This window comes from Mustela erminea, chromosome 1 (genome assembly GCF_009829155.1).
Source record: "Mustela erminea isolate mMusErm1 chromosome 1, mMusErm1.Pri, whole genome shotgun sequence".
Taxonomy (NCBI): Eukaryota; Metazoa; Chordata; class Mammalia; order Carnivora; family Mustelidae; genus Mustela; species Mustela erminea.
This window is the reverse complement of record NC_045614.1, coordinates 14,137,601-14,159,436: the sequence shown is the minus strand read 5'-3', so window position 1 is coordinate 14,159,436 and position 21,836 is coordinate 14,137,601. Positions and strand designations below refer to the sequence as shown.

The 21,836-nt window shown below is 56.1% G+C and overlaps 1 protein-coding gene across 12 annotated transcripts in view; it reads right to left on the bottom strand.

Moving 5' to 3' along the window:
- Nucleotides 1-133: 133 nt before the first annotated feature.
- The window catches only part of KCNN1 (potassium calcium-activated channel subfamily N member 1), a 30,924-nt gene continuing 9,221 nt past the window's right edge, over nucleotides 134-21,836 (bottom strand). The window contains exons 3-13 of one of the 12 annotated variants that reach the window (XM_032315569.1): nucleotides 18,315-18,409; nucleotides 17,921-18,223; nucleotides 17,138-17,233; nucleotides 13,969-14,387; nucleotides 13,600-13,608; nucleotides 11,175-11,316; nucleotides 8,351-8,461; nucleotides 7,622-7,749; nucleotides 3,744-3,752; nucleotides 3,234-3,303; nucleotides 134-746 (exon numbers count right to left, since the gene is read on the bottom strand). In XM_032315569.1, the coding sequence (XP_032171460.1) occupies nucleotides 492-746; nucleotides 3,234-3,303; nucleotides 3,744-3,752; nucleotides 7,622-7,749; nucleotides 8,351-8,461; nucleotides 11,175-11,316; nucleotides 13,600-13,608; nucleotides 13,969-14,387; nucleotides 17,138-17,233; nucleotides 17,921-18,223; nucleotides 18,315-18,409 (1,637 nt within the window). In that variant the 3' untranslated portion in view covers nucleotides 134-491. Of the gene's footprint in view, nucleotides 747-781; nucleotides 2,935-3,233; nucleotides 3,304-3,743; nucleotides 3,753-7,621; nucleotides 7,750-8,350; nucleotides 8,462-11,174; nucleotides 11,317-13,599; nucleotides 13,609-13,968; nucleotides 14,388-17,137; nucleotides 17,234-17,920; nucleotides 18,410-20,391; nucleotides 21,552-21,836 lie in introns of those variants that run through there. The other 11 variants (XM_032315575.1, XM_032315542.1, XR_004279484.1 and 8 more) reach the window with 11 other exon arrangements.

The window sequence follows — 21,836 nt, the reverse complement described above, 5'->3', positions numbered from 1 at the left end:
GGCTACCGGGCTAGAACAGTGATGGGACCAGCTCGGCTGGATCCCCACATCCGTTCTGGGCCCTGGAGTCGAGCGGCCACCTCCCATGCTGTGATGACCCGTGTCCCATAGCCATGCAAAACCAGGCAGCAGCTGGGTGGGTCCTGCTTTATTCAGAACTGGCAAGGACCCCTCTCCTGGTTGCTCCATGCCCACCGGGGGCCTGGGGAGAGTTGGGGGGCCAGGGGACCAAAAGGAAGCTCCTGGCTGCCCCCCGCCCCGGCTCCAATCAGGGAGGAAGCGGGCGGTGGCCCACCCCTGCCCTCGCCTGCGGTCCGGCCCTGTCTTCTGCCCAGACAGTCTGGGTGGGGAGAGCCCTGGTCCACTCAGCCCAACTCAGCTTCGGCTCCTTGAACTCCAAGAGGCGCCACTGTACAGGGCTTCCTGGATGGCGTGGAGGTGGCGGCCACACGATGGCCAAGATTGAGGGGTCTGGTGGTGGGCTGGGTTAGTCACCCGCAGTCTGAAGGGGCCACAGGTGGCCACTGGCATGGGGGGCTCCGGGCTGCCTGATCCAGGGGTCCGGGGCCAGGCCGAGGTGGCAGGGGTGGTGGGGGTGGGCGTATGGCTTGGGCGATGAGGCCGGGCAGGGCCTGCAGGGAGGCGCCCAGCGCATCCAGGCGGCTCTCAAGGGCGGCCAAGCGGGCCTCGAGCTCCTCGTGCTGGGCGTGCAGCTCGGACATGAGGTCGTACAGGACATTCTGGGTCTGCCAGAGACAGAGCAGGAGAGAAAGGAGAAGCCAAGTGAGAGAGAGGGAGGGACAGACGCAGAGAGAGACGGGAGACCAGCGCCAGTAAGGTGGGAGCCCACTAAGAGGGACCCAAGTGGGAGATGACTGTGAGGGCACCCTGACCCCACAGGTCTCCTGCTGTACCCCCGTTGCTGTACCCCAGGGAATGGGAGGAGAAGAGGCAAGAGGAGAGACAGGTCTCAAATGCGGGAGACCAGCAGGCCTGAGGAAGGTTGGAGGAAGTCCTGGGGTGGATGTGGCCAGAGCCGCCCTGAGGGGATGGACTGGCCACCAGGCACATGAAGCCCAAGAGTGGTCTTGAGGCTGCCTTCGCGCAGGGGAACCATGGCCTGCAGAACTGGGGTCGGTGGGGGGTGGGGCAGGTTCTGGGCTGACACTGCTCCAGGCTGGAGATGTGGTTGAGAGGGAGGAGGTTCAGCTGAGAACTGTCCCCCCTGCACTCCACAGTAGGCTGAGGAGGGGACAAGGGTCAGCAATGGGGCAGGGGTATGGAGCCGGGTTGGCAGCCATGACAACCGGACTCCAAGGCTCTGACCCAATCACAGACCAGGGGGCAGAGCAGCTAGGACGATGACCATCGCAGCAGGCAATGGGATACCTCCAGCACCTGGACTGCTCCCCGCAACCCAGCAAGCAGGAGCCGGTTCTGCCGCTGTCCAGATGGGCCCGGGGAAAGGAAGGGAAGGCCCGCGGCTCAGACAGACCTGGGTGCAGTGACACTCTTGCCACCAGGTGGCGATAGAACATCGTTCCTTGTCTCTGCCCACCCCTCAGGGTTGACCAGACCCCCAGGCCAACAGTGGCTGACCACCCCCTGGCCGGAGTCGGGAGGAGAGATGCTGAGGTGGGAGAGAGGCCCCCTCCTGACCTCGCTCCATGGGAGGGGGACAGGATGAGGCAGCTACCAGCATCTTGCTTCCTTCCACCCCAGCCTCTCCCTCCCAGCCTCCGTGCCCAAGCCTCAGGGGTGACCCCACCATGTTTTGTTATTGGCCCACGCACCCCAGCCCCAGGGTGAACACACCCTTTGGGCCCCCTCTTCCACAGTCCCCAGGGCCACAGGGTAACATCTAGAGGCGTCCAGCCTCTGATGATTTTTTTCAGGCTTCTCTGAGGTTTCAATTCTTCAAAACTTAGAAGACACCTTGTACTTTGGTCGGGGATACACAAATTAAATCAGCAGTCTTGGGTAGGAGCACATTAAAGTTTTAATACCGGACGACATTTTAACCTTGTTAAATTTTAATCATTAGGAACCCCTACCATCCTATCCAATTAAAGCCTTACTTCAAAGCAGGCTTTGTTAAATGTACTCTGAGAGGGGCGTACTGCCGTTGATAGCAAGGTTTAAATAACTTTGAAAAATTCAAACTTCAATATCTGTACTAATGGAAGAAAGAGCGATATAGATGATCCAAATGATAATAACCAGTACCTGAGTTATTCAAAGGCATTTCCTATGTATTTCTAGCTCTAATCTCATATGACATCAAATTAGTTTGGTGAGGGTTTCTGTCTGCTCTCAGGATTATGTTCTTTCTACTACCAACTGAGTGATTTCTTCAGGGATCCACAATATGGGTTTTTTTTTTCCCCCTTCTATAATGTTTCTTTCCAAATTAAATTTATGTAGGTTAATATTATACTGCATTTCTCTTGATAATGTTGAAGAGAATGAGTCCAAAACGCTCTGGGTATAAGAAGGAGAATAGGACTTAACATCTTCCCAGAGATAATATTAAATGAACCTCAGCCTAATTAGCTAAATAAGGGGGAGGGAGCCAGTGAGCAGAGTTCACGCATGAACCACTCGTGGAAGGTAGGCCACTGCTCAGAAGGGAGTTTAGGACAGTGGGGCGCGTATGCTAAGAGCCTGCCTGACAGAAGTTGGGTCAAACGTCCCATCTTCTGGAGGATGCATAAAAAGTGGGAAATGGAGTCAGGCTTGATAATAAAACCAGCAGAGAGATTCGTGTGTAACACAAACGGGTCTTAGAGAGCTCTGGCCACCAACTTTAATCTCCCAAGGGAGGCTGAATTGCTGTACAAATGAGCTTTCTGCGGATTCTAGAATCTGAATTTATATCCACTGCGAAAGAATTTTGTTTTTCTCTTCAGTTTTGGAGGCTGTATGTAGATCTGCCTAAAACAAAAGGACACATCCCCAGTTTAGCCCACTAATGAGATACTCTGATGAAAGCTATTTTATGAGATACTGTTTTTTAAAAATAAAAGAGCTGCAGAGTTGGGGCTGGTCCCTGCCTGCCTCGCTCGCACCCCTGGCCTGCGTCAGCTGTCTGTCCTCCAGGCGCCACCACAATTCCTCCCCTGGCAGGAGGTGGTTCAGTTCTTTTTGGAACACCTCCCTCTCCTCCCATGGGGGCCTGAGCAGCCTCCTGTGGGCCTGAGGAGCTGCCCCCCACCCGCCCCTGCCCTGCTCACCTTGGCCAGGTCCGCGAGAGTGTTGGCCTGGTCATTCAGCTTCCCCTGCTCAATCTTCACGCTCCGGAGCCTGGTGGACAGATGGGTGGGTGGGGTTGTGGGTGGAGGCTGCAGGGGGCAGTGGGGTCCTTCATGCACCTGCCCCACATGGGGTCGTTTTGTGAGCCATGCAGCGGGGGATGGGGTGGGAGTTAGCATCGGGCCCCATGCTCTTGGTTCCCTCCCAGCACACATGGGGTGGCAGGGCCTGGGGGATGGCTAAGCCACCTCCCACAGTGTTCCCCTTTCTGGCCATGTCCCCTTGGGCTCAGTCAGGATGTCCTGGGGAACCTGAACCCTCCCTCTACCCCCACCCCTGGCCTAGGTGAAGGCTGCACCGGGTCTGCAGGGTGGCTACAAGCCCACCGCCTGAGGCCAAGGGATGGTAGCACTCCACAAGCTGCCCTGGGTCTGTGCCCCTGCCCCGTGCCCACCATACACCCCCACTCCCACCCCCAGGAAGAGACTTACTTCTGAGCTCTGGCAGGACCCGGCAGAGCAGAGAGAAATCACAAGGCAATTTTAACCTCAGTGCCGCTGGGTTGGCTCGTGCCCAACCCTGCCCACCTCCCACCCGCACAACCCCAGGACCAGGCGGGGGGCCCCGTGTGGCTGCGGGGACCGTGCCAGCCCCTTAGGGATGCATCTCTTCTCTGCCCCTCCCTCCAGCAGGGCCCCCCAGCAAATGCAGCTGCTTTCAGCCTGTGGTCCCGCTGTATCCTAGTCTGTGCCAGAAACCTGGCCCCACGGTGGGGCATTTAGTCCAGAGAACTCTGGCCATGCTGTTTCCCAAGGCGGGTGACAAGGCTCAGAGAGGCAAAGCCAGTGCCCACTGGCCTTCCAACAGGATCTGAACCTGTACCTGCCACTGGGCCATTGCACCTTGGCCTCCCAAATAGCTGCCCACAGGAAAGGGGGTGGGGAGGTGGCTACACAGTATCCTGGACCCTCATCTCCATCCCTGGTGTAGTGAAACCGGCCCAGGGAAGCGGTTCCAGGTAAGGCTCCTCCTCACTGCTCCAAGCTCGAATCCCTGCATGCCCACATATGACAGATGCTTGGGAAGGCCCTCAGGGCCCACCTATGCTGGGTACCAGGATCCCTGATAGGACCCAGCCCTCGGTCTGGAGAAACACGGTGGGTACAAACACCCCCAGCCCTGGAGGTCTGAGGCTGCCCCAAGTGGAAGTCGTGGTCTGCCGAGCTCTGGGGTGCCTCTTCCAGGGAAGTCAGTCTTGACCTCTTTGCAACCTCCATGTTATGTGTTGAACAGTGTCCCCCCCCCCCCCGCCAACCGAAAAAGATATACTGAAATTCTACCCCCCAGCACCTCAGAATGTGACCTTATTTGGAAACAGCGTCTTTCTAGATCTAACCAAGTTAAAATGAGGTCCTGGGGTGGGCCCCAAAGCAACATGACTGGTGTCCTTGTAAAGAGGGGGAAATTTGGACATAGACATGCACAGAGTGAGGACGATGGGAAGACCCGGGGGGAAGGCCATGTGAAGACAGGGGACTGGAGTGATGTATCCAGAAGCCAAGGGCGCCCTGAGGCTGTCAGAAGCTAGGAAGAAGGCCTGGGACAGGCCTTCCCCTAGCGCCTTCGGAAGGAAAATGGCCTTGCCAACGCTTTGGTTTTGGACTTCTGGCCTCTGGAACCATGAGATTATAAATTCTGTTGTTTTGGGGCACCTGGGTGGCTTGGTTGGTTAAGTCCCTGCCTTTGGATCAGGTCATGATCCCAGGGTCCTGGGATTGAGTACCGCATCGGGCTCCTTGCTCAGCCGGTAGCCCACTTCTCCCTCTGCCTCTGCCTGCCGCTCTGCCTGCTTGTGCTCTCTCTTTCTGAAGAATAAATAAATAAAATCTTAAAAATTAAAAAAAAACCTTAAAATAAATAGATGGATAGATAGATAAATCTATAAATAAGAGTGGGACAGTCGCACCCTAGAACAAAGGGACACAGGTAACTCATAGAGCGGGTGCCTTCTTCCCCAGACCTGGATCTCCTCAATTCCCATCCTCCCACTTTCCTCCAACAACCTTCTGGAACATTCCTTGGGACAAAGCCCAGGGCAGAGCCATGTCTGTGTCCCCCATGCCTGGCACACCAGCTGGCATAGGAAATGCTGGTATGATAAGCAAATGAACGTATCGAGGGCGGTATCAATGCTAGCTCCCATGTTTAGAAAATACTGGACGGCAGGTAGGCATGGTCGAGTCTCCAGCTGTGTTTGATTTATATGTTATCACTGGAGGAAAGATACATTAATTACCACTGCCTCCACTTTAGAGATAAGAGAATGAAGCTTGGAATAACACAGTCACTTGCCCAGGTCCCCACAGTTAGGGGGCAGATAGCAGACGGGGCCCCAGTGGTCGGTAAACACCTGTAGGAGGGTCAACAAAGAGGAGTCTCTGTCCTCAAGGGCCTTGGGGTCTTGTGAGGAGGTAGGACTGAGACCTGGACACAGTGAGGTTGAGTAAATGTGAGACCAGCTCCTCTCCCCACTTTTTAGATGATGGTGGGAGCAGACACAGGGGCGGGGGGTGGGGTGGGCGTGGCCACCATGTACCCAGGGACTATGCCAGGCATTCCTGCCTATCATCCCATTTAGATCTCCCTGCAGTCTTGTGAAGTAGAGACCGTTATCATTCAAAACCAATCTAGTTATAACAGTAAACACAACAAATGTAAATGGACTAAACTCTGGAGCTAAAAGACAGTTAAAAGCCCCAGGAAACTTTGGGGGCAATGGACCTGCTTTTTATCTTGACTGTGGCAATTATTTCATGGGTATATACACTGAACAAACTTTTTTTTTAAAAGATTTAATTATTTGTCAGAGAGAGAGAGAGCAAGAGCTCACACAAGCAGAGGGAGCAGCAGACAAAGGGAGAAAAGGAGGCTCCCCGCTGACCGAGGAGCCCAATGAGGGACTTGATCCCAGGACCAACCCTGGGATCGTGACCTGAGCCAAGGGCAGACGCTTAACCGACTGAACTACTCAGGCACCCTATGTCCCATACATCCTATATGTGGCTACTAAGCACTTGAAATGTGGCTGGTCAGAATAAAAATGGACTATAAATATATAATACACAATAGACTTCGAAGATTTAGTGTCAAAAGCTTTCTAAAATAGCTCATTATTGAGTTTTACATTAATCATATTAAAATAATGTTGCATATATTAAATGAATATATTAGAATTTATGTCACTTGTTTTCTTTTACTTTTTTTAAATGTGGCTACTAGGAAACTTAAAATTACACAGTGGTTTACATGATAGTTCTAGCAGACAGTGATTGGCATATTAGAGCCTAGCCCAGGCCAAATCTGGCCAGCTGCCTGTTTGGGAAAAATAAAAGTTTTATTAGATCATGGCCCACCCACTCCTCTTTACTGCATTCCTGCTACAACAGAGAGTAGAGTAGTTGTGACAGACTGTCTGGTCCACAGAGCCTCAAATATTTACTCTCTGGCCCTACAGATAATATTTGCCAACTCCAGCTGTACACTGGACTCACTGGAGGGACTTAAACTTAAGCCTAGGGTACCTCCCAGACTCCACTGTAACCGGCATGGGGTGCAGCCTATAGGATTTTTATTTTTTTATTTTTTATTTTATTTTATTTTATTTTATTTTTTGCCTGTAGGATTTTTAAAACCCTGTGGGTGCAAGCAGCCAAGGATGAGAACTACTTGACTAAATAATTCTCAATACAAAGGGACAACAGAGAAAATCAAATAATTTCTAATTACCCCACATGAGCACATGGATCAGGACACAAAGTTAATTCTGAGCTTCCTGGCAGCCAAAGCAAAAAAGGGAAATTGCTTAGTATCTAAAAGGTAAAATAATTTTGGCTCTTCTGGAGAATAAAATATGCTTCTTGCCATTTATGTTGGGTGGGTTGACTGACTTTTCTTTTTTTTATTATTTTATTTGAGAGAGAGAGAGTATGTGCACAATTGGGGGAAGGGCAGAGGAATAAGCAGACTCCCCACTGAACAGGGAGGCCGATGTGGAGCTTGACCCCAGGACCCCGAGATCATGACCTGAGCTGAAGGCAGACGCCTGATCAACTGAGCCAGCCAGGTGCCCCTGGGTTGCCTGACTTATCCAAGGTGATCACCCTAGACAAGTGGTGGGCCCATCACTGCCTCCTTCTGACCATCCACCATCCCACCCAGCACAAAGGCTTCAAACCCCACCCGGAATGGGAGGGGCCATGACAAGGCCACACTAGCTGTCTGGCCTGGCCCGTAGCCTCCTCCCAAGGACCACAGCTGCCTCTGCACCAGGTGGACACAGAAACGTGAGCGGGAAAGGTGCTGGACTTACTGATGGATGGCTTGGAGGAACTTACGCTGGTGTTTCCGAACCCGGGCTTGGTCTGGCTTCTTCACCAGCCTGGTGTGTTTGTAGATGAGCCACGTCTCCCTGAGAACGTTAGCAGCGGCATTTTTTACCTGGGGCCAGAAAAAGAACAGTTCCTCAAGGTAGGCAAAAAATTGTAGAAGGTTCTGGGAACTTCCAGAAGCTGCCAGAAACTCTTAGAAATTCCTGGAAATGCCCCTCTGGGGTCCTGGGCCTGTAAAGTGAGGCCATGTTTACCCATCCACATCTGCGCTCTGTGGGTGTGTGTGTGTGTGTGTGTGTGCACATTTATATCATTTGGCATGGGCCAGACCTGTTCTATACACCTTTCAAATGTTAAATCAATGAATCTGCACATGCTGGCATCTCTCTCTTTAAACATGGGGAAACTGAGGCACAGAGAACTGACCTACCAAAGCCTGACAGCTTATAGATGGTATCTAGCTGCCCTGGCCCCAAAAGGCTTGCCTCTTGCTTGTGGTTCAGGGTGGGGTGAGGCCTGGGCACACAGGTGGACACCCAGGGCCACTGCCATGTCTCTGTGTGTGGCTCATGAACATTTGCACGGGCAGCAGAGCACGAGGCAGTGCAGTGACCTGTGGGCACATGGACATGCCCGCTGTGTAGAGGTAAGGCGGGGAGGGTCTGCCCTTGATAACTGGGAGAGGAAGTGGCTGCGATGGACGTCTTTACCCGCTTGGTGAGCTGAGTGTCCATCATGAAGTTGTGCACGTGTTTCTCTGCCTTGGTGAGCTCCAGTTTCCGGGCCACCACGGCCACCACGAGCGCTGTGCAGCCAGCCCCCTGCATGCGGAGGGTGGGGAACACATCAGTGTCCTGCCTCATGTAGGTCCCAGGCCACACCCTCCCTCCTCCAGAAAGCCTGCCCTGATTCCTACCTCACCTTTCCCCTCCAAGCCCACAGTGTTGGCAGATCCCACCTGTTGAGGTCCCTGATTCCGAGTCCCACCGGCTTAATATCAGTTGAATGTCTTATTTGATTTCCAAAGGCCCTGGGAGGTAAGCCCACTCTTATCCCCACAGAGCAGAGGGGGAAACTGAGGCTCAGAGATAAGAAAGGGAGATGGAAAGGGACGATCTGCAGGTGAATTCAGCACTGGTGACCATGGAGGAGGGAGGATTTGGAAGCATTTCCATCCAGGCTTTGGGGTCTGGGTGCTGGGGACAGAGACCCAGAGGATAGGTCTTTCTACATTCACGGGAGGGGTCAGCTGGCAGGGTGCGAAGGCAGTGTGAGGAAAGGGGGGGGCATCTGCAGGCCCGGAGGTGGGGAACGGGAGGGGAGGATGCCTCCGCAGTGGCAGACTCCCTGCTTGATGCAACCACATTCCCCAGGATGCCGTGAATGGCAGCCAGACTCGTGGCTAGTGGAAGAGGTCAGAGCGGTCCCAAGAGAAAGGAGAGGGCTGACAGGGGGAGGGAGGCTGCACGAAGTTAACATGGGAGGGAGGGGAAGGGTGTGCCACCCAGGAGTGGGAGCCGCGGAGCCTAGGACACCCGGGAGGGGTCATCAAGCCCCAGAGGTGCCCAAGGCAGGTGGCAGGAACAAGCAAGGGCTGGTGGTCCCCATCTGCACTGAAGAGAAGTTCCTGTGCCTTACCTGCCCGCTGCTTCCTCCTGAGGCTACTGCCTCTAAGAAGGAAGGAAGGAGAGTCTGAGCTCAGCCCTTGGGACTTGGGGGGCGGTGGGGGAGCCTAAGAGGTCTGGGCTGTAGTTCAGTTTTTCTTCTGGATGGAAGGCAATACTTATGGGGAGGGGGAGGACAAGGGCCAGGGACACCACTGCACGGTCCCGGGCAGGTCCGGATGGCCATATGCCCAGCCTGGGCGGGATGGGCACAAGGTCACCCTGTGAGAAAACCCTGTCACGGGTTCCTGGAGTTCCATCTTGGGAAAATGCCCAGCCCACGGGGGCAAAGAAACGTGCTGGAAACCTCCACGTGGGGTCCTGCGAGTGAGCCCCGTGTTGGGCTCCACGCTCAACCCTTTCCCTCTGCTCTCCTTCTCCTCCCTGCTTGTGCCCTCCCTCTCCCTCAAAGCAACAAGCTTGGGACCGACCCCAGCACGACTGTTCGTGTGTGCACCAGGCGCACCGGGGAGCAAGCCCCGGGCCACACACGGAACTCATGTTCTGGCAGGAGCCAGGTCCCAGAGAACGGAACTCAGCTTTTCCGTTTTGTCTTGGGCTTTTGGGTTTGACCTCACATTACCCGACTACTTATCTTTTGTTCATTTGCTTGCCGTGGGGGGTTGGACTGCGGCCGGGCTTTAGTCTTTTCCCCTCCCCGCTCTTGTAAAATAACATAAGCAAATCGCGTGAAGCCATTTCACAAGACAGGGGCCATATCAGCTTGGCCAGAAGGGAGGCTTCTGTGGGGGGGGGCAGGAAGAGGATATGGACCCCCAGCTTTTGCCCAAACAGCTTAGAGGGGATGAGGGGTGAAGAGAGGACAGAGCCACGGGCCTCGGGAGACAGTGATCACTGGGCACAGTCTACAAGCCACGAAATGGGATGGGCAGAGGCATTGCAAGACAGCCCCCCCACCCCCCCACCCCTGTCTGCAGGGGGGAGGACACTGTCGTGGGGATGGCGTCTTGTTTTCGCAAGAACAAAGGCATCTCTGCGTGCAGAGATGAGGAAGGAGAGACTCCAAGGACCCGCCTGTGATGGAAGCTGGGGGTGGGACCAGATTAGCGTCTCCGGCCTGCTGGTGTTGACTGGTTGTCACCAATGAATGTTATTGACTGCGGGGAAAGGAGTAGAGGACTGTGCATCCAACGAGTCATAATTCAAAACATGGAAAAGCATTTGTGAAGGAGGTAGAAGTTTGGGGAAAAAGGTTCCAGAAGGAAGAGATGAGCAGGAAGACTGGTGATGGAGTCAGGGAAAGAAGGTGCCGGATGTCAAAGGCTGCCCACACCCATGGATGGCCTTGAGAAGTCTTTGGGGGAGATGGGGAACTGCCAGGGTGCACTGAGTCACAGGAGACAAACTTCACACCACTGGGGTTCAGTGGGGTGCCTGGGATACCCGAATTGTCAGGCAAGGATAGGGAATTGGAGGTGTTGACTGGATGTCCACCCTATTCATGTTTCTAGGCATTTCATGTAAAGGAACAGACTTGAACCTTATAGTGAGCAGAGGTAGGCACTGGTTACAACTGGGGAAACTGAGGCATGGAAGTATCAAGCTCCTAGCCCTGGATGCAAGGGCCGTGAGCAGGCTGCAGAGAATAAAGGGCAAAGAAAACTCTGTTCTCAGTAGACCACAGCATCTAGTGCTGTGTGCACTATAGGAGCTACAGAGCGAGGGCTGGAAAGAGCCAAGAAGAGATGCCCCCAGGAGGCCCGAGGGTGCAGATTCTGAGTGGTGGCAGAGGTAAGGAGGAAGAAGGTGAATGGGTTAGGATGACACAAGAAGGAACTCTGATGCATTACTGTTGGCAATGGGGTGAGCTCCCCACCAGCAGGGGGCATGCAAGGGCCCTCACCCTTACCATGATGCCAGTGAGCAGGCACACGCCCTTCCCGCAGTAGGTGTGGGGCACCATGTCGCCATAGCCGATGGAGAGGAAGGTGATGGAGATGAGCCACATGGCCCCCAGAAAGTTGCTGGTCACTTCCTGCTTGTCATGGTACCTGCGGGGAGCCAGGGAAAGCCCAGTCAGTCTACACTGGTGTCTCTGCCATCACCCCTGGGGCAGGCAGCACCGGAACACCAGGGCCCTGGGTCCTCCCAGCTGTGTGGGGACCTTGACTACAAGAAGCTGATTGCTTTGAGGGCTCAAAGTAATAAAGGTACCACTTCGAGCAGGGAGGGGGGTGTTTATCAGCCTCCTGAGGGTCCCATGGGGCAGAAGGCACCCACACTCTCCACCCAGCCTCCCTTCCAACCCCCACCCCCAGAGCTACTGTCCAGGACGTGTGCCCTCCCCAGCCCCAGTTATGGGGCAGAGTGGGCCAAGGGAGAGTACGCCCGCACGTGTCCACATGTGTCCACACTGTGCACACAATCCCCGTCCCAAAGACAGACACACAGACAGACGCAGACACAGGTGGCCACGGGCACCAGAAGCAGCAGGGAGTGGAGGCGAGGATTCAGGTCAGACACCGGGAAGAACTTCCCCAGCCAGCAAGGCCCCATGTTGGGAAGAGGACCATGTTTTGGGTGGGGGGGGGCAAGGGACATGGTTTTGTCCCTGGTCAGAGCTAACACTGTGAACCTGGTCCTGTGGGCTATAAACAAGTTCTACCCACGGTCAGCCTAGGCTGGGGGTCTGCGGGGTTGGTCAAGGGTTCTGCTCTAGCCCAGCCCCCAGCCTGCACAGCCCTTCCAGCTAGGACGCTTTCCAGGTGACCCACTCCTTCCCAGACTTCAGGCCCTGAGGGGGGTGTTCAAGGTCAGAGGTCAACTGAGGTGGCACAGAGAGGGTGGGCCTCTTCTGTGGGCAGGGATAGGACAGGGGAAGCTGGGGGCAGGGGCTGGAGCCAGGGGCTGGAAATGGGGAGGTGACAGAGGCCCCAAACGGGGATGGAAGGGATGGAGAACTTTCCAGCAGGACTGATGTCTAGGACTCCCTGCCCAACCCTGGGGGCTGAATGCCACTCTGGGCGCCCCTGCCTGGGCTGCCAGTCTTCTTGCTGGCTGAGGGGGACCTGGGGCTGAACCCCATCTTTCACTGAGGTACCTAAGCCCCAAGTTACCCTGGCCTCTACCTCTCAGTCAACCAGCACCCAGGGGACAAGAGGAGAGGGAGGCCCTCGAGTGGTGGGCGGGGGAGCCCTGGGCCTGGCTGGAGCTGTGGTGGGGACTGCAGGATGCCCCAGGACTACTTAGGACCAGGAAGTGGGGGGCATGCGGGAGGCAAGGGGTGGGGTGGGGGGTGGGACAGAGCCACAGGGGCGGAGCGAGGCAGGCGAGGGGGCTTCGAGTAGCATCATAGGGCTCAGAATTTAGGATTGGCTGCCCCCCGGTCCTGCCCCGTTCCCTGCCCCAACCCAGGGAGCCCTGCAATGATCCAGACAGCACCTTGAGGGTGCCCGAGGAGGGGTGCCCCTCTCACTCCCCAGACCACACTCCTGACAGCGTGGGGTATGGTTTGTGGGTACCGGCCTCGCAGTACATTGGGAGTCCAAGGAGACCTTGACAGGTCTTGAGGTGGTAGGCCCCAATGACAATAAGGCCAGGGTCCTCACCGACATGAGCCCCACAACAGGCTGAAGCAGGGGCCATGGAAAAGGGCCTAAAGTGGGGGGAAGGCTGAGGTCCTGGGGGGCAGTTCCAGCCCAGGGATCTCATGGGAAGCCCAGTCCCAGCACCACGTGCCATAGAACCCTCCAGGGTCTTCCCCAGCAAGGCATGAGGTAGAAGAGTCTCCTTCCCAGGGAAGGTGCCCCTGTGACCTGAGAAGCCCAGAGGGACCCTCCCTTTCCTGAAGCACCCTGCGGGTCTCCAGAGCCAACCAGGAATCAGGCCTCAGGAATGTCCCTTTGCCCCAGAGCCTCTGTTTCTTCATCTGGAAACTGGGTTGATGGTCTACACCTTCCAGGGTTGTTCAGAACAAACCCTGGGCAGGGAGAGCTGCTAAAGGCTGGGCCGGTTTTTATTTACCCCAGACCCACTCAGCTCTTGGGAGATGCTGTCCCAGTCCCCCAGGGTCAGCTGTCCAAACAAAACCCTCCCCAACCTTGGACACGGGACCTCCAGGATGCCCAGGGGACATAGCCGGAGAGCAGCCTGCCTCCCGCTGTCCTTGGCCTTGCTCCAGACTTGCCTGCTCGGGCCCCACTGGGACTCTGGGCTGGTCACAGCCACCCCGCCTCACCTCCCTATGCCCTCCCCGTGCGGCAGCTAATCTTAAATTCCTGGCGGGCAGACGGCAGCAGCTCTGTGCACACAGCTCGGTCAAAGGTAGGACTCACATGTTTTCCCTACAGTCCGGTGGGGCGGGCAGAGGGGAGAAGGAGAGCAGGTTAAATTGGTGATGGTGGTTGTGGGGGGAACAGGCAGAAATGGGGCCATCCGGCTCCGGCTGCCTCCACCGCCCGGGGCCGGAGGTCGGAGGTTGGCTGCTCACTGTGGAGGAGCGGGGAGAAAGCGGATCCCAAGACCCCCCTCCCTCCCAGGGGGAGAGGGCAGGGGTCCCAGAGGAGTATGGGTTGGGGGACAGGCTGAAGTTCCGGGGGGGGTGAGGGGCCTGTGCTTGAGGGATGGTCTCTGGGGCCAGGAAGTGGGGCGGGGCTGGGGTGGGCCCGGTGGGCGGGGCCGGGGCTGGAGGGGGCGGGGCATACCTCTCACAAACACGCACAGTCCAGGCAGCTATGATCCAGGAGGAGATGCTGAAGACCAGCAGCACGGTGCCCGGGCAGATGGTCATGAGAGTCTTCATGACGAAGCGTGTGTTGAAGGTGATCTTGTTGAGCGCGCCGATGCTGCGGCTGGAAGCGTCTGTGAATATCTTGCTGTGCAGCAGCATGACGCGGCCCAGCAGGTAGAGGCGCAGGAACATGGGCACGGACAGTAGCACGTCTACATCGGCCTCGGCCGCCGACGGCGCGTACGTGAAGGCCAGCCGCGCGGTCCACGTGAAGCGGTAGTGGCCGGGCACCGGGTGGATGGCGCACACGGCCAGCTCCAGGGAGATGAGGAAGACGCGCTCGCACGTCATGGCGATGCGCCAGTCGTCCGCCCCGTTGTCCACCATGAACAGCTGCGGGAGGAGGGCGGGGCGGGCAGTGGTGGGGCTCAGCCTCGTGCCCATACCCCCTCCAGACCCCAGCCCCAGCCCCCAGCCCGAGACACACACACCCCCAGCCCCGCCTCCCGCTTGGCTTTTGCAAGAAACTGGCCTTGGAGTGCGAAACTCCCTAGCTGTCCCTAGCTGGCGGGGTTAGCCACAATCCCAATTAAATGTGGGACAGGCGTTCCCGAAAAAGAAAATGCAGGGTTACCGATGACCTAGCAAGCGCGCGCACTCCTAGGTACAGAGGCGAGAGAGAGGAAAACAGGCCTTGGAACAAATCCTGGTACGTTTACAATTGTGCAAAGTGTAAACAGACCCAGGGTCCGTGTAAGAATGAATGTATTACCAAAATAGGGTCCTTTGGTGCAACGGAATATGATTCAGCCATCTGGGGGGGTACCTGGGTGGCTCAGTTGGTTAAGGGTCTGACTCGTGATTTCGGTCCAGATCATGATCTCAGGGTGGTGAGATGGAGCCCTACATCCAGCTCTGTGGGTCTGCTTGAGATTCTCTCTCTCTTCCTCTCCCTCTGTCCCTCCCCCCACTCTCACTTTCAAATGAATAAATACAATTTTTTTTTTTTTAAAGGGGAGGGGTGCCGGGCTGGCTCAGGTCCTGTCCTGGGATCAAACCCCATGGCAAGCTCCCTGCTCAGCAGGGAGTCTGCTTCTCCCTTTGACCACCCCCCTCGCCTATTCTCTGTCAAATAAATCTATAAAATCTTTAAAAAAAAAAAAAAAGGTGTGTGTCGGGGAAGAGCTCTGATACTTGCTACAACGTGGAAGAACCTCGAAAACATGCTGAATCGAAGAAGGCTGTCACACAAGGTCACCCCCCGCAGCCGAAGGGGCAACGAGGCCAACCCAGCGGGCGCAGAAGCTGGAGCGCTGAGCTCAGGAGGATCATTCTCGAACAAATCTGATGGAATGTAACCCTGCTAGCTCTTTGACTTGCTGAGCACCTGACACCTTTTCTTCTTTCACCTTTTTCTCTTTGGGAATGGGAAAGTCTACCCTATGTCTGCCCCAGCCCCATAATCGGGGAGACAGTGACTTGTCTGGCTCTTGGCTGGAGAAGAAGTGTGCCTCAGTTGTACCCGTAAATGATACCTCGGTGAGGCTTGGGACCTGGGATGGAGTAAGACTCTGCAGGCTGTTGGGATGCAGTAAATGGACTCTGCTTGGGAGGGGGACAGGAACTGGAGGGATGGCCCCGCTGGCGGAGTGTTCTAGACTGACTCGAGTCCCCTCAAAATTCGTAAGTGAAAGCCCTAAGTCCCATCATGACTGTATTTGGAGAGAGGGGCTTCAAAGACTGAAGGTTAAATGAGGTCATCTGGGAGAGGCCCTGATCCTACAGGACAGGTGTCCTCATAAGACAAGGGCCACAACCATGGATGTGCACACACGGAGAAAGCCATGAGTTCACAGGGAGATGGCATAGGATAGACATTCCCGTTCCTAAAGGGGGCTTTGTTGTGGCAGCCTGAGCACACTCACACAGTGTTTCTTTTTTTGTTTTTGTTTTAAAGATTTTATTTGAGAGCAAGAGAGAGAGCGTGCATGTGCACACCCACGAGCAAGGGGAGGGCAGAGGGAGACGGAGGGGGAAAGATGCTCAAGCAGACTCAGCACTGAGCTGAGCACAGAGCCCAGCACTGGCTCGATCTCATGACCCTGAGATCATGGCCTGAGCCAAAACCAAGAGTCAGATGCTTAACCAACTGAGCCAGGACCCGTGGGCTTCATTTTTGAGTGGTTGAATCTTACTCCATTGTATGTCCATAAGACATTTTATGTGTCCATCCACCAGTTTTGGGTTATGTCCAGTGTTTGGTTACTGTGAATAGTGGTACACAGGTGTACAACTTCTGTGTGGATGTAGGTTTTCATGTCTCTTCGATGTCATGGAATCGCTGAGTTGCATGGTACCTCTGTGTTTCACTGTATGGGGAACTGACTGTTGTCCCCAGCTGCTGTGCCTTTAGAACTGCTTCCTTCCAACTCATGGATCACTGTTCCCTCCACTGGCCCTCACCACATGCCAGACCCTGGTTGTCTCCAGTGATGTCTGTGGGTGGTGCAACCCAGGCAGGATTTTCCTCTACCTGTCTCCCGCCAAACTATGGCTGCTTGAGGTCAGAGGTCAGAGGCCAGAAGCCAGACTCAGGAGCCAACTCTGATACCCTCTGGCATCCCCCGGCCCTCATGCCAGCCCCAGGTGGCCTCTGCCTGCTGTGCGCACAGGTGCCCAACGTGCCCTGAGCTGGGCTCTCTGGCCCAGAGATTTCGATGAACTCCCGAAACAAGAGAACAGACTCTCTGACATCTAATAACCCTTTAAATGCGGGGTCTGATCAAATAGGAACAGAAGCCTGGTGTCACAGACACTGGTTTCCAAGGCTGCCAAACCTCAGAAGACCAGGGCTGGGAAGGTGCTTTCGAGTGCCAGCCCCAGCTCACCTCCTCCTGCTCCCTCACTGTCCCCCCCACCCACTCCCTGCAGCCAATAATCTCTGAAAAGTGAAACACAGGCATTCCAAAGAAATCTGAAGTGATCTAAAGCATGTGTCTTCACAGAGATCTTTTTTCTTTTTTCTTTTTTCTAGGAAGAGGCTCTTGGTCTTTTTATGTTTTAGGGGGTTGGGGTCCTGGGTGACTGGTGTTGATGGGGGCGGGGCACAGGGAGGGGAGCGCCCGGGCCAGCGGGGCACTGACCTGGATCTCCCGGGCGTGGTACAGGACGACCAGGCCCAGCAGGATGACGGTAGAGAGGCTGATGAGGCATTTGAGTGCAAATGAGTACAGGGACTCCTGGGCAGAGAGAGAGAGAGAGAGCAGAGGGCAGGAGGACAAGGATGTTGGGGGGCAGGTGGCCCCCCTGACCCCCACCTGGGCTCTCTATTCAGGAAGCCATGCTTCTGCCCTTAGGCCTGAGTTGACAGCAAGGCTGGCCTGTACTTCGGAGCTTATAAGGCCTGGCCTTCTAAAGTCCCCGCGTATGGCCATCTATGAGGCCTGGCCTCATGCAGGCACAGGCTGTCGCGGTCTCTAAGGCCTGGCCTCCTTCTCCTTCTCTGTTTCATCGTTGATAGGCTGGTATGCCGATCTCTCTCGGTCCTCACACAACCTTGGGGGGCACAAGGGGACACAGAGCCAGGTTCATACCCCAGCCCAACCACTCTCAGAAGGAGAAGCTCTTTCCGGGCTCTGGGGCCCAGGCCTTCTCTGGGGCTCTCTTATCCTGGGCTGGCTCCCAGGCCAGGGTGAAGCCAGGGTGTGGCCTCTTGATGCAGGGCAGAAGGAATGGGCTGAAACCTAACTTCCCCTTGGGCAGCCTGCCCAGTACTCTCCGCCTCCGGGGCCCCCTCCTCCCACCACCCTCCTCCTACTTCTCCTGTGGCCAATGTGGTCCCTGACCGGTGCCCAGGGAGTGATGGGGGAGCCAGGCAGGCCCAGAAGGGACTTCCCTGGGGTGCAGAGGGGAAGGGCTGTGCCTACCTTGGTGTAGACCCCCCAGGACAGCTCCGTCTCGGTCACCATCACAACAATGCCGAACATGCCAAAGATGAGGGCGTAGTCGCTGAGGCGCTTCCGCTTCTCAAAGAGCGCCCGCCGGTGGCCCAGGCGGTGGCCCACGTTCGGGGTCTTCCCGGAGTCCCTCCTCCTGCCTGCCTCATCCTCTTCATCGTCTTCCTCCTCTTCCTGGTCCTGGGGCTGCCCCCGGGGACTGCCGGGTGAGGGCCGGGCTGGCTCGCTCTTGGCCACCACCACCTGGAGGCTCGGGCCATGTGGGGGCTGCGGGGGGTGGCCAGCCTCGGGCTCCGAAGGATCTCTGCCCTGGGCACCCAGCCCACTGCCCAGTGGCCGCCCCCCGCAGCCATTGTGGCTGTGGCTGTGGCTGTTCATGACTATGTGGGCGCCGGGGTTGGGCTCGCTGTAGGCCGCCCGGGGCCCAGCATGGCTCAGAGACTGGGTGCCCGCGCTGACCTGAGGGGGCATAAGGGACACAGTCATGGCAGGGCCTGGCCAATGGACCAGAGGGCCAGGGACCAGAGGGCCACTGCCACCACCCCAGAACATTTTGAGGCTCAGGAAGCCATGAACCCAGAGAGGTTGACATGTGGGATGGCCATCCCAAGTCAGCCCACAATCCTCCCCTGCTCAAAAAACCTCCCAAGGCTCCCCAGTGCCGTTGCATGAAAACCAAAATTCTCCTTGTGGCCAGAAGGTCCTCTGTGGTCTGGCTCCTACCCACCTCAACCTTCTCCCTCTCCCCAGAGTCATTCCCTTCCAGCCCCATAAGCATCCCCATCACCAGATATGACAAGCCTGGTCTTGCCTGGGATCCTTGCATCTGCTGTGGCCTCTTACCAAAACTTTGCCCACTGATTTTCTGTCTCTGGGTACCTAGAACAATGCCTAGCACACAGCTGACACTCGGTAAAGACTTCTGAGGTTCTGGAAATGGAATTTGCCAGCAGGTTTGCCTGGGAGGGCTGGAGGCTGTGTAAGTGTGTGGTCCGGAGGTGACTCCAATCCAGGCTTGACTCCTCCTGACCTTCAGGCTCTTGGATAAGTTAATGTCACCCTACTGAGCCTCCATTTCCTCCCCAAGAGCTGTCCAAAAGCCTGAACACACCGCAGTGTGGGGGACATTAGGACGATGGCTGGGGCTACAGGGACACCCTTATCCAGCTCCCTCCTGCCTGGGCGGAAGGAGGTCCATGATCTCCAAAGAGATTCCACGACCAGTGTGGCAACCGAGCATTCAGCTCTAAGGTCCCAGAATGGATTCTGTGGGGCCTTGTGAGATGTGCTCAGCCTGGCCTTGTGTGATCTCAGGTCAACCTCAGTTTCCCCACCAGGCTACCAAGGAGCAGACTCATTACCCTGATACTCTTGCATTCTGCCCTCGGATAGGGCAGTGTCCTCTGGCATCACGTTCAAGGGCAAGAACCTTGATGCCAGTGGCACATACATGACAAGGCTGTCTGGAGTCTCGCCTCTGGGGTTACCACTTGCTAGACCCTCCCCCGCATCTCCCCCTCCCACAAGCTGGCATTTAGTGAACATCTACTATATGCCAGGCTCTATCCTTCCCACAAATTTTCTCCTCCATCCTCACAATGCCCCCAAGAAGGGGGTCCTGGAATTTGGCCAGTTTTATAGCTAGGGAAACTGAGGTCCCCATAAAGGGACTATCTCCTTATAGGGTGGATTCTAGACCGGGCTGCCTTGTGAGATTCCCCTGACAAGTGCTGTCCTCTTTGAAAAGGCCAGGCTAGCATGCACTGCAAGGGCCTAGGTACCAGGCCCAGAAGAGAGGGCTGTATGTACAGACAGGATGCCACCCCAGCCCAGAAGCCACACCCTCCGGGAGACAGACACAGAAACTGTCACACCAGGACAGGATGAGACAAGCCATGCTACCAGGAAGGGCACAGGCTACCTTGGCCAGGGCAGGACCACCTATGTCCCTTGTCTGACACCCCCAAGACAGCATCTGACCCACCCATGACATGTCCCCATATGATGGTGCCAGCACACAGTAGGAGCACAAGAAACGCTCCTTGCATGGCATGGCAGTGACCTCGTGAGCATCAGAAAGTGTCCCTTCCCTCACCACTCCCAGCCATCCCATCACATCAACCAGGCCAGGGACACCTGTGGCCTGACGCTTCCACTGATGATGCGTGGCCTCGCACAGGTCTGACGTCTCATGGTTTACACAGGCTGGTCTCCTGCAGGCCCAGCACTTCCTAGTTTGTAAGGCTGACCTTGGCCCTGATCTCTCGCTCCACCTTCACACACACTCAGGTGCCACTCTCCTCCTGGGCCAGGGCCCCTGCTTGCTACCTGGAGGGCCATTAGCTGTTGGCAGGGCCGCGAGCTTGTCACCAGGACACACGCAGCAATCCCAGACCCTGCTCACACCCGGGGGATGAGGAAACCCCAGGCACCACTCCTACCATCTCTCCTGAGAGCGCAGAAGGTCCTCGCCTGGGGCTCAGGGGCATAGGCAGGAGAGGCAAGTGGCCTGGCAGACAGCGCCTGGAGGGGGTGGGGTGCTGCAAACGACCTTCCGAAACGCACTGATGAAGATGCAGTTTGGGGATGTGACTCAGCCGCCCGACGCACAGGCCAAATTCAGCCGTGTGTCCGCCATGCTCCTCCTTGCCTGGCAGCCTCGTCCTAAGGTGCCCTGGGCAGGGAGGGGTTGCGGGGATGAGTACAGGTGGCCTCTGGGAGGGAGAGAGGCAGCAGGGGGTGGAGCTTCCAGGGCCCACGATGTGAATGTATACCTAGCTCTGATTGTGGCCTTTATTGAGCTCTTTATGAGAATTATCACGTTTAATCCCCACTGCCACTCAGTGAGGTAGGTGGCAATCCTGGTCCCATTTCACAGATGGGAGACAAGGCTCAGAGATGTTTAGCACCTTGCCCAAGGTCACAAAGCCAGGAAGGGCAAGAACTAAGTTGGTACCATCTGGGGGCAATGAGTGGCTAGATCTGCCAAGTTCCCTCTTGCCAAGCCACCATCTGAGAAGGGAGCCAGCTCGGCCCTGCCCTTGACGGGCCACAGAGCTTAGGACACAGGCATGGTGGGTGTCTGAACATACTCATGATCTCAGAGGACACGGAAGAACCGAGAGTCCTGCCTGACTCTCCATAGAAGGGGGCAGCTTCTGCGAGTCTGGGTCGGGACAAGAAACCCCACACTTGCTCAGGTCTGCCTTCCCCTCCCCTACTGCAACTGGGCCTAAAGCTGGGGTCCCAGGGCTCCTTTGAAATTTCCAAAGAGGGGCGCCTGGGTGACTCAGTTGTTAAGTATCTGCCTTCGGCTCAGGTCATGATCCCAGGGTCCTGGGATCGAAACCTGCTTCGGGCTCAGTGCTGGGCGGGATGCCTGCTTCTCCCTCTCCCGCTCCCCTTGCTTGTGTTCCCTCTCCCGCTGTGTCTCTCTTTGTCAAATGAAAAAATAAAATCTTAAAAAGAAAGAAAGAAAGAAAGAAAGAAATTCCCAAAGAATCAGGAGCCCCTCTGAAACCCTGGCCAATGTTGGATGTCTATGGAAGGGTGTATTTTTGTGGGTGAAGGACATGGGTTTGCCAATGGGTTCTAAAACATTAGAAACACCCTACTGGGCCGCATCTGGTTTTGAGGGCCTCTAGAATCACCAAAACCACCTAACGTGTCTGGGGCATGAGACCTCTGTTCACTGAAGGCTGGGATGGAAGGGTGAGCCAAGCCCCTGCTTCCACACCATCCCAAGAGGGAACCTTGTGAGCCACAAAGGGCAGGGGGCACCCAGGAGGACTCAGGAGTGGGAGGAGGTAGGCAGGTGGCAGGGAACAGGAGAGCTAGCTCCTCCAAGGTCTCCCACCCAACAGAAATGCAAACTGGCCAGATCCCA